At 39.1% G+C, this 12,580-nt stretch overlaps 1 protein-coding gene across 1 annotated transcript; it reads left to right on the forward strand.

Annotated features, from left to right (window-relative positions):
- Positions 1 to 8,096: 8,096 nt before the first annotated feature.
- On the forward strand, positions 8,097 to 8,933 carry LOC149447552 (olfactory receptor 5AR1-like). Its single transcript, XM_089652360.1, has one exon. The coding sequence runs from the start codon at positions 8,097 to 8,099 to the stop codon at positions 8,931 to 8,933; it is 837 nt and encodes a 278-aa protein (XP_089508486.1).
- The last annotated feature ends 3,647 nt before the right edge of the window (positions 8,934 to 12,580 follow it).

Genomic DNA, 12,580 nt, shown 5'->3' on the forward strand with positions numbered 1-12,580 from the left:
AAGGAGAAGTGGGACCAGAACTCTTTTGGCCCTACTTACTCCTGTAGGTCACAGGAATGCACTTCATTCTGCACTCTTGTGATCCATATTCAGCCAACAGCAGGCTAAAGTCAGCTGTCGGCTGACATCACCCAGCTGATTCAGGCTCTGCAGGGATCCTGACTTTAAATTTGGGATCCACCCAGATTCCTAACCAGCAGCTGGCTCAGTGCACTGCTGAGACCCTTAACCAGGCATTTCTCCACCTCCACAGCCCAGCACTCCAGTGAGCTGTGAAGTGGCAGAGCACAGAGCCGTGATTGACAGCTGCTGGCTCTCTGCTCACTGAAGATCAAGAACTGAACGATCAACAGTCTTCGATCACTCAGTTCTCGGTGTACAGGGGACAAATGCCTCATGGGATGGATGCTGCATCCACCTAGGTGAGTATGTAGGTTTGTTTTTTTTTCAAAATCTGCACTTCTTTTTTAAGACTTTTCCTAAGTGTTTTATATTTCAATATTTTTTATTGAAAATCTGTAAAAACAGTATACAGAAATATAGAAAACATATCCCACCCACATGATGAATTGTAGCAAAACAATCAAAGTCATGGAATATATAGTCATATAATAATACATTGACCAATGTAGTAAATAATAAACCGGAAACCCCAATAGGGTATAGTCGAGTTTAAGCAATTATTCCATCAATCAAATAGGTGTGGGTATTATCATATAACCAATTAACAAAGGTAGAGAAACCGAAAATAAAAGAGAAAATTAAAAAAGAGGGCAAAGAATAAATTTGAAAAGAAGAAAATAGAGAAGAAAGAAAGAAAGAAAGAAAGAAAGACAGAAAGAAAGAAAGAGGGCCAGCCAAAAGTCCATTAAATAACAGAGATATACCTAATCCATGGTTCCCATGTGTGTTCAAATTTAGAGGTATTATTGTTAATGATACTACCAGGGGCGGACTGACCATTTGGGTACTCGGGCACTGCCCGAGAGCCCAGGGTCAGTAGGGGGCCCCATGAGATGCCCCTAGTACCTTTCAGAGGCTTTTTTGGGTGTGGTTTGAGTGTGGGTGAGGACACAGGGGCTCCATGATCCCCTATTGCCCAGGGGCCCCATGAGCTGTCAGTCCGCCCCTGGATACTAGTAAGTTTATCATTAATCATAATCCAATTAAGTTTCTGTTTGACCAAGTCCAGCGGAATTGTTGACTGTCTCCAACGTATAGCTATAGTAATTCTTGCAGCCAACAAAAGATAATTTCCTAAGAATTTTAACACAAAAGATAATTACTTTCTTGCTCTCAAGAATAATGATAGGTTTGCATCCTGCCTGTACCAAGATCATGTTAACCAACACAGATTGAACAGATATCTTTCATTGTACCACAAGAGTGTTTTTTGTCCTATCTTAAACATAAAGTACAATAAAATGCTGAGATTAGCCAAACTCAAAGCAAATAAATACACAGAGCTGTTCTGTATTTGTCTATCCAGTTCTGTAAGTTACACAGCTCTGCCTCACAGCTTGCTTGGGCTGATTCTAACATACAGGAAAATGTATGCATGATAATAAAAGCCATTCTAAATGCTAAAATATCCTGTTAGCAATTAATTATATAATCTATCACATTGCTTGCAAATATAGGCATTTGCATGATTTTTCAAATAAACTGTGCTGTGCATATCTGCACAATATGGGAAGTGCTCCTTCGACCCTACATTCTGTTTATTTACTTTTATCTATCTCGACTTCTACCGTCATGCTATGTCCTTTTTGTTTTTTCAAATCTAAAGAGTATCTTTTTCCTTTTCTTCTCTTTTCTTTCTTTATATCAACAAAGACAAAAAAAATTATGTTTATATGAAATTAGTAAAAAATACACACACAACACATCTGTATTCATAATGGGGTTGGACGGAATTGCACGAGAACCACTGCAGGACATTGCCTAAACTGGTGGTAGGACGCTAACTAGCTACACACAGCTAGCGGTTAATTTACTAAAATTGCAGCTGTGCACAGTAGCCAATCCGCTTCTAACTTCAGCTTGTTTAGTTAATCTTTGACAATAAAACCCCACAGCTGATTGGTTTCTGTGCAGAACTGCACCAGATTTTGCACTCTCTAGTTTTAGTAAACCAACCCCTAGTGTCTTAACCTCCCTAGTTATCTGATTATGTCCATATTTCTGTGCTCAAAGCGGTACATTTTTTTGCATGGAAACTTATTTTTTTTATTGTAGGCCTGTAATTTTTAGGAATAACTCACTGAAATCTGTCCGAACAAAAGTCTAGTAAACATCCCGGGTAGGATAAAATTTAAACACAAAATCATAAATTATAATTTAATAAATAATCCTAAAAAATAACAATATAATAATAAATTTAATTCAATAATATAATCAAACCAAAAACACTGAAATTTGAAATATAGCGCCAAGTTCGCACATCACTGAGCAAAGTCGCAAAATCGTTTTCAGTGTCTGATGACAAATTTCCCCACGAATCATTATCACTCAATTCTGCAAGTGGTTCTGATTTACTATCGCTGTTCTCTAGCTGGTCTAAAACCGCTTTTGACCTAAAGGGACACTTTTTGCACGCCATGGACGTTTCTCAGTTTCCAGGCAGAAAGAACAGTAAAAATGCAGGGAGGGCACAGGACAAAGCACTCGGGACAAAATGTATGTGAAATGGTTTGATACAGTAATGTTTTACTATGTGATTTTAGTGTATTGAGTGAATGTCACTTTTTGTCATTTTCAAATTTCACGCTGTTCCGTCCCCTGTACGTCCCGACGCTTGCAGGGGACGGAACCCAGATGACAGATACCTGCATCCGCCGGATTACATTGCCAGGGACACCGCAGGAGGGACATCGCGGGAGCGCAGGACAAGGTAAGTGAAGAACAGATGCCGGAGCAGCACCGCATGGTAAACCTGAGTGTAGCTCGGGGTTACCGCTTGTGGTACTGAAACTTTACCCCGAGCTACACTCGGGAATACCGTCAGGGAGGCTACAAGATGCTTCTGCCTCAGATGATTTACTATTTTACAGCTAAAACACAGTTTTTTAAGCTTTATGCTTGAGATATGCAAAATATAAAAATGTGTTTTTGTTTTGGTTTCATTTGTTAAGTAAATAATTTTGTTTTGTCAAAATAGTTATGCTAGAATGATTCGTTTTCAGAACAATTTGTTATTCCAGTAGAGTGTACATATTCTTTGTTCCTGATCAATTCGTATTTTCAAAAGTTTTATTATTATTTTGCTATTTTGGAGGATTGGCTGTATCCCTGCTAGTCCAATCTACAAAAAGAAATGGAATGAGCTGATTAGATGATATCGACTTGATTCACATACATCCAAAAGTAACAAATGGAATAAAATTAATTTTGGATTCATTCATTATGTCATGATTCAGATATTCTGATGGATCCACCTCCTCCTAACCCAAACACAATAAGTAGGAATAATCTTATTTTACTTTTGCACCTTACTGCATTTATTGCAATATGTTCCATTTAAAATGCAGTGCATTTTTTATAATAATGAGAAATGTTAACGCAAAAGGAATTGGCTAATTATCCAAGAGTCAAAGATTACCACGCTGCTCTCATCCAAATAAAACAAATGAATTTGAATTAATACCTATACATTTATTATGTTTTTAAGTTGAATTAATGTCCTTATTCCCAACTGACTTTTCTTGTAGGGCTTCACACATACAAATTAAATGAATGATCTCTAAAGTTCAACCCCAAAACAAAATGAATCTTAGAATATTCATGCTATGCTCACTAGAATAAAAACAAATGGATCCGAATGAATTTGGATCATTCGTTATGTTGTTACATTATTTCGGATGCTTCAGACATTAACAAAAAGCCCAAACCATCGCATCATGTCATCCAAATGAAACAAATGAATATGAAAGAATTTGTTGTTTTCCGTAAATGTTTTTTTTTTTGATTTGTTGAAATTTGTTACTATTGTGATTTGGAGATTTGGATACACATATTTCCTCCACATTTTGATTCATAATGAAACGAATTGCACATGTTTACTTTATGTCTTGACATTTAGAATTTTCATGGGTGCTGTGCTTTCATTCTGTGGTGGTTTGTAATAAATTCCTATTTTTAGCTTCGCTAAATCTATTAAATTTTCATTACAAAAGTCTTAGCCACATAGAACCCATTTGTAGGTGCTATTTTCCATTTCTGCAGGCTTTAGTGAAGTCAAGACAAATAAAATTTTTGTTGAATTACTATTCAGTAGTAGAGATTTCCAATGAGCACTGGGTTGCTTCTCATCAATCTTGTCCAGTAGTTAGTTCTGCTCCGACTTCGCACATCCTCTAGCTTCCTATATGTATTTTTACTTCTAGTCAAATACTGATCGAAATTCAGCTGATTCAGCCAAACTTCTATATTTGTATGGCTGTCCCTGCTCATCCCTGGGTGAAGGAATGCAAAAAAAAAAACAGTAGGGGAGATTTATTTAATCTGGAGTATACAGAATCTGGCTCAGCTGTGCACAGTAACCAATCAGCTTCCAGGTTTTATTGTTAAAGCTTAAAGCCCCGTAAACACGATGAGAATATCGGACGAACGATCGCCCGTTTTTTTTTGTTTGCTAGTCTCACATCGAAAGTGAAAAGGTTATTAAAGATACGAAAATTCTCCTATGAAAGAAAAGAATTTAAAAAGTGATGTCATGTATTGTATTGTATTGTATTGTATTTTCGGACGACTACTGTACTGATTAAACGAAAATGGTACGATCTGGTATCATACGAGAAACATTTTTGCGCTTCTCTCTTTGGATATTGTTGCACAAATTGTTGTGATTGGCTCTCAAAAGCTGTGTACTAACGATCCAACTATTGGATGATTGGTCCTCGTATGAAAATTTTCGTACAATATTCTTATAGTGTGGACAGGGCATTACTGAACAACTGAAGTTAGAAGCTGATTGGTTACTATGCACAGCTGCACCAGATTCTGAGTCCTCCAGATCTAGTAAATCCCCCCAACTGTTTTTTTTTATATTCGTAAATCTCCGCCATTGTGTTAAAAGCTTTAGTCAGTGTGCCATTACTCACCGTTAATCTATTGATTTTGTGTTTCATCACAAAGTTAATTGGTCCACAGCCCAATTCAAGTCCCAACCAGCAGTTTAAGAAGCACTAGTGTATATAAATATGCATATGTCAATTATGTTTTACTGTCTTATCCCCAATTCTACCTGTTAATTTTTTTTCTCTGTTCTCCACTATAATTCCTTAAATTGCTCATTGTTCTATGTTTCACTGGTTTCTCTTACTGCCATTTCCCATTTCTCCACCAGTAGTTTGTGGCTGTTTGATATCACACTCTTCACCACTGGCTTCTTCTCATCTCAGTAAACCAAAGTTTATACTGGACAAGACAATGGGCCAGTGAACATGTGAAGGCACCAATTTTTTCAAACATTATACATTTGCTCTAGTGGTGCAGGACAAGGTGGTTTTAACTTTTCACTTCATCTATAGTAAAGGTGCAGGTGTGGGATGGGCCATACTGCTAGTGATAAAGGTATATCCAGCTAGAAGAAATCTAACCAGTTTAACCACTTGCTTTTCAGACGATTTCCCCCCTTCCTGACCAGGCCATTTTTTGTGATACGGCGCTGTGTTACTTTAACTGACAGTTGCGTGGTCATGCAACACTGTACCCAAATTAAATTTACATTCTTTTTTTCCCCATAAATTGAGCTTTCTTTTGGTGGTATTTGATCATCTCTGCGGTTTTTATTTTTTGCGCTATAAAAAAAAGGCTGCCAATTTTGAGAAAAAACAATATTTTTGACTTTTTGCTATTAAACATGTCCATTAAAAAATTTTTAAAAATCAAATGTCGTCATAACTTTAGGCCAAAATGTATTCTGCGACATGTCTTTGCTAAAGAAAAATCCCAATACGTGTAAATTATTTGGTTTACATGAAAGTTATAGCGTTTACAAATGGCGGTATAGATACTGGAATTTTTTTTTTTTTTTATACTAGTAATGGCAGCAATCAGCGACTCATAGCAGGACTGCAGGACTGCAGTGGGCATTCTGACACAGGGGGGGACTGACATAACCGGTGACACCAATACAGTGATTAGTGCTAATAAAAAGCACTGACAGTGCACTAATGACACTGGGCAGGAAGGGGTTAACATCTGGGGCGATCAAAGGCTTAACTGTGTATTGTGCGCTGGAGCTGACAGGGGAGAGATCTGTATTGTTTACAGACAGGTCTCTGCCCCTGTCCTTGACGCACGGTAATCGCCGGGTGCCGGCAGGGAATCACCAGCTGGGACCCAGTGATCGACAGATGAGGCCGCCAATGGCAGAGCAGGTAGGGTGGCTTCGCACACGCGTGCCCCCTCTACCTGGTAATGCTTCATATACATATATATGTATATATATACATACGTGATTTTGTGCATCCCTGCTGCCCTGTAGCAGTATTTCTGCTATAGGGTGGCGAGAAAGCAGTTAACCAGTAGGACATTATGAGAAATGCATCTGAATGAGTGATTACAAAATACACAAAATAGTATTCAGGGATTGTAAATGCCTAAACTTTAAAGTATAACTAAAGTCAAAAATATTAACTTTGGATTGAATAGGAAAGGGTTAAAGTCAGCTGAAACATTAAAGTGTTACTAAACCCCCAACAGTAAAATCAATCTGTCTATGCAGTAAAGCATGCTTACTCACTGTGGAACCTAAGGGGTTAATCCTCTGCATTGTGTAAAAAGGCTGTTTGATCCTTTCTTCTCTGTTCCTCCCCTTTTTCAAGCGACTACCACTTATCTCCAGACTGAACCGTAGGCATGCACATGCTCAGTTTGGTGTATAATGCTGGAGAGGTTTTTCTTTTTCTTGGGAGAGTACATGTGATCAGCACAGGGCCAATCAGCACTGTCCAGACAGAGGTCAGGTGATTCGCATCCTCCTAGAGCAGAAAGAGAACTCCTCCTACAAGCTTTAGCTAGTGCTGGACTGGACACTGATAGAAATCACAAGACAGCTCTAGGAGCTGAGGAGAAAAAGTATTTAGCAGTTATATTTACTAAAATAATTGCACTTCTGTGTACGGTGGGAGAACAGATATAGTGAATGAAGGGTCCTGCGTTTAGTAATACTTTAAAGAATGTTTTCACTACTAAAATACTGCAAAACTTAATAATATAAATAATGCAGTATTTTAGAAGCTGTGCAGTATTTACTGCATACTCAGATACGATAAGATACCGCTTAGTGAATTGTCCCTGTTCGAATGAACTTTCGTTAGGTTCGAATGTTCGACTGCAAACCAAATAGGAGGGTGTTCGGCCCATCACTACTCGTGTTGGTGGCTGCCTTCAGGCCTTACGCTGGGCTGGCTCCTTCCCTGCTTCCCAGGCTGTCCCCTCTCAGAGGACGATGAGGCTGAGAGATCCTCCCTTCCAGATCCTCCACCTGTAGGCAGGCCCCTCTCCTGGATCCCCTCCCAGGCTCCACACTTAATCCTGCTCACTCCATCTTCCACCCAAACTCTCCTGCTGCTGAGAAGGCACCACCACTCTTAAGGGCTGTCCTGACCTCATGCCAAGCCTTCTGCTTGGGGATTGGCCAGGATCCATTTAGAGTGCAGACCAGACCAGTTCCTCCTCACCTCCACCCACTGAATTCTAGATTCTAAAGACTTTTCCAATTCTCTAGATCAGGGGAAGGTATCAGGGAACTGATTTGCAGAGCCTCTCAGCCCTAACCCAAATTTGACCCATCTGACTATTTCTCCCAGCTGCTATTCAGCCTCCTACTAAAAAAAAAGAACTTAGATCCCTCATAGCTACCTAGGAAGTTGCTACATAAGCTAACAGTAACATTTCTATGAAGACTATTTATGGGCTTATATTTTTTTTATTATATCTGATGTATATTGTTATTGATGTATATTATTGTTTTACCAATCTTGACAGGTGTCATTGGTCATCTATTTAACAAGTCAGAGACATTTTATCTCTTAGGATTTGGTGAACAAAGCTCACCACTCTTTCTGCTCTTTGCACTGTTTCTGTCAATGTATTTGGTCACTGTTTTTGGAAACCTTGGAATCATAGTGCTTATATTAACAAATGACCATCTTCAGAGCCCCATGTACTTTTTCCTATTAAACCTAGCATTTGTTGATCTTTTGTATTCCTCGGGTATTACACCTAAAATGCTGGCTGACTTGATTTCAGCAGAAAAGAGTATATCTTACCTGGGATGTGCTTGCCAAATGTACTTCTTTATTGCCCTTGGGAGCACCGAAAGTTTTCTTCTTGCTGCAATGGCGATTGATCGCTATGCAGCAATATGTAACCCACTTCTCTATCTAAGGATTATGACTAAGGAAAAATGCCTAAAGTTATTGAGTGGTTCTTACTTTGGTGGTTTTCTTCATTCTTTAATACAGACATGCTGTACTTTTCGCCTTTCATTTTGTGGCTCTCACCAAATTGATCACTTCTTTTGTGATATTCCACCTTTACTAAAGCTCTCCTGTATGGATACATCTACAAATGAACTTATTCTGCCAATATTTGCATCCATTGTAGCAGCTGGCTCTGCTATTGTCATAGTTATCTCTTATACTTCTATTTTACGTGCTGTTTTTAAAAGTCGATCTTTACAAGGAAGACGCAAAGCATTCTCCACCTGTGGCTCTCATTTCATTTGTGTCATTCTTTTCTACAGCACAGTCCTCTTTATGTATCTAAGACCAAGCTCAATATATTCTTTACAACAAGACAAGATTATCTCAGTAGTGTATACACTGGTCATTCCAATGTTGAACCCTCTAATTTACAGTTTGCGAAATCGAGAAATAAAGCTTGCTCTTAGGAATGTTATTAAAACATTTAAAAATGATTAATTTTAGGGATAGTTGTACTATAGAAGAAACAAGTTGTGATGCATGCTTAAATCTGAAAGCGGTTGTAAAGCTAGAAGTTTCTTTTTTCACCCTAATGCATTCTATTCAAAAACTTTCTGTATCCTGCTTTCTTCCCAGCCCTATACTTACCTGAGCCCAAAATTAATTCAGCAATGTGCAGGAGAGCAAAGGCTCTCTCAGCTCTCTCCCTCCTCATTGGCTCAGAGACAGCAACGGTGTCACATACCTGGTGAATAATGAGCTAGAGAGGGGGCTTCTCTTGTACCTCTTGTAGATATGGCTCGCGCATTCCCCCTGCCCGGGAATGCATAATCAAGTAAATATGTGTGATTTTGAGCACCCCTGCCGCCCTGTAGCAGTATATCTGCTATAAGGCGGTGGGAAATTGGTTAAATAAGTGTTAAGATCTGAATCTTTTGGGTTGGTAACACTGTTAACCCTGTGCTGTTAAAGAATCCGCACCATAAAAGTGATGTTTTCCTTTTAATACAGTTTTGTTTTTATATGGAGTCTTCCCTCTCAGGGCTACCCACAGTCTAGTTTCCAGGCTTTGAGTGGACACAGTAAGTGATTTCACTCAGTTTGTTGTGTGACTTACAGTGAATGAAAACAGTAAACATCTTAATTTTCTAATCAATAAAAAAACTTTTTAGGCAATCAAAAGATATAAACTAGATAGCTGGAATCTCCAAGGAATGCCCAACTTCATTATTCTTTTTGAGATAAATTATTATTTGGAAGTAGGAGGCTACCGAAATGCATATTCCTGAGTGTTACAAAGAGAAGTTCTGCAAGGTCCTCTGGCATCTCCATCTTCTTCCTGAACTTACAGCGGTATTAAGCCCAAAACGAAAAACTGTAATATATTGCAGCTTACCAATCATTAAAGTCGATGGGTGCATCAGTTTTCTTTTCTTTGGCTATTCTCCCTTGGTTTCACCTTGTGATCTCGCCAGCAACACACCTCCTTTATCAGTGAGACACCACTAAAGGTGAATGAGCACAGGAGGCACAGCAGACACCAACATTGTCAGTGTGGAGGGGGGAATGGGAGTGTTAAATGTTATAGCAGATTTAAATACACTAAGGAATTGAAGTCAAACTCCAGATCACATGTTATAATCATTTACAGCAAACAGTTTTATCCTTTTTGAGATAAAGGTTTTACATGAAGAAATAAAAGCTGACCATTTTAGCACCCCTACAAGTGTTAAATGGTTTGTCTCATTCATGTAAACTGATACATTCTGCTGAGGAGCTTGTGTTTTTGAAAAACAGCAGACTTGCTGGCTTGATCACCAGATGAAAAAAATAGAAGAAAGAAAGCCTAAAAAAGGCCACTAATACAGCCATCACATCTAAGAATTGGTATGATGCAATAAAATACATGGTTGCTTTTGGGTTTAATACTACTTTAAGCACATGTAGCTTGCACATCTACATGTACAGCAGTGCAGGGTACAGAAATGACAGTCAGTGTGCAGTAACCCTAAATTTACCACATTTTGGTAACATTTTGGACAAATAAATGGGATGGAGGTGATGAAGAAAATATTAAACCATGTGATCTAGTCATAATCAGCATGTTATAACAGATTATTATTGTTATAATAAATTAATTTGAGAACTAAAGTAGTTAATAACTCATCAAAATTGAAGATTTAAAAAGTCTGTAATTGTGTAGCGCTACCCCCTTAGGAGTCGCTGAGTTATTTTCAGGCTCCCTGTCGCTCTGAACCCTTCTCTGAAAGCCCAACCCCTGCTGTACTCTTCTGACCAGAGTAAATTATCACCAGAAAACAGACACACACACAGATTGGAGTGAACTGATATGATGTTTATAATAAACTTGGATTTAAGCTCAGTCATACAGTAAAAAGTGGTATATGTACATAATGTGTATATAATGGCAATTACTACTCTTAGTAACTCTAAGCAAAGAAAACAAAACATACAGCAAAATTTCAATCAGTGTTGGCAGGCCTGCTATTCAGAAGTTAGCCCAAAATCTCAAACCTGAAGTGTTTCTAGTCACCAGTGATCAAGGAAAAACTATTGGAAAGGTGGAACTAGTTCATTTTGGAGCCTCAGGATTTGATAGCAAGATTTAAATCTGAAATAGAAAGGAGCACCTTTAATTAGGGTAGTCAACACCCCATTAAACACAGTGAGGAATCTTCTGCGCACTCGTTGGGGCACAGTTGATGCACTAGAAATGATCCAGACTTTTTAAGTAGGAAAAGATGAAAGTTGAAAAGATGAAAAGATGAAAGTCCGTGGTTTTCACGCCCCTCTCAGATAGCGTCAGATTGCCCGTCAGTACACCAGTCATCACATTTAACCCCTTGATTGCCAGGAGCACGCTCATGCACAATAAACCTCCATTGCTAGTATAGTGTCTGAACAGGTCAATATCTTTGATCAGATCAGCACTATACCAGCGTTCACATTAGTATAATGTCCCAAAAAACGCAGCGTTAGTGGGATCAGCCCCGGCACCTGCCAGCACCTGCATTTAGCCCCTACGCTTACCCCCCCACTTCTCCCCCAGCAAGTACAGTGTCAATAGGTCACTGTCACTTGATACATTGCACACAAAACCGCAGTGTTTGCAGAATCAGGCCTGATCTCTGTTAGCACTTGCCGGTAAATTTTGATGACTCTCATATGCAGCAGAGTGCCAGTACTAGTGTCACTCTACCTTTTGGTGAACTGGCGAGCATCAGCGGCCTAGTACATCCTGGTCTTTCACATACCTCCTTGATTTTTGGAGCTGTTTTTCACGGAATATCTGTATGCGTTGATTGTGGATCAAAGCAATTTATATGCACAACAATTTATCGCCGCCAACCCAAATTCAAACCTTGCCAGACCATTCACATGGAAACTCATTACGGTTTTCAAATTTACATTTTTTTGGGGCCTAACCCTCAACATGGACATTACTAAAAGAAATGTATTGGCCCGCACACCCGATTCATCATATGCCCATGTGCTCTGCTGCCATGGCCAGGCATAGATATAAGAGTATAATGTGTTTTATGCATTTCAACGACAATACACTCTGTCATCCTCGGGGTAACCCTGAATTTGACCGACTCCACAAAATTCAGCCCCTCGCAAATCACCTTAACCAAAAATTTTCAGATGTTTATACTCCCCAGCAAAACATCTGCATTGATGAGTCCCTCATTAATTTTTCTGGTTGCCTTGCAGGCAAACAATTTCTCCCCAGCAAGCATGCTAGATATGGGGTCAAGATGTAGAAGACCTGTGAGAGGGCAACAGGCTATACTTATAAGTTTTGGATTTACGAGGGAAAAGATAGTCACATGGAGCCCCCCGGATGCCCAGACTACATGGGGAACAGTGGCAAGATAGTTTGGGACTTGGTGTCATTCTTTTTCCATATGGGGTACCACTTATACGTGGACAATTTTTATTCAAGCTTGCCACAATTTAAACATTTATTCAATCTTGGAACTGGCGCTTGTGGTAAAGTGTGACCTAATATGTGCCCACCATTAGAAAGTGGGTGGATGCAGGGCGGTATATTCTAATGGTGGGCATACCACACACTTTTTCTGGAAGAGATTTCTTCTCATTTTTTCATTCAGTCCACAGGC

Source organism: Staurois parvus, unplaced genomic scaffold, assembly GCF_062004578.1.
Source record: "Staurois parvus isolate SC_StPar_1 unplaced genomic scaffold, SC_StPar_1.0 ptg000682l, whole genome shotgun sequence".
Lineage (NCBI taxonomy): Eukaryota > Metazoa > Chordata > Amphibia > Anura > Ranidae > Staurois > Staurois parvus.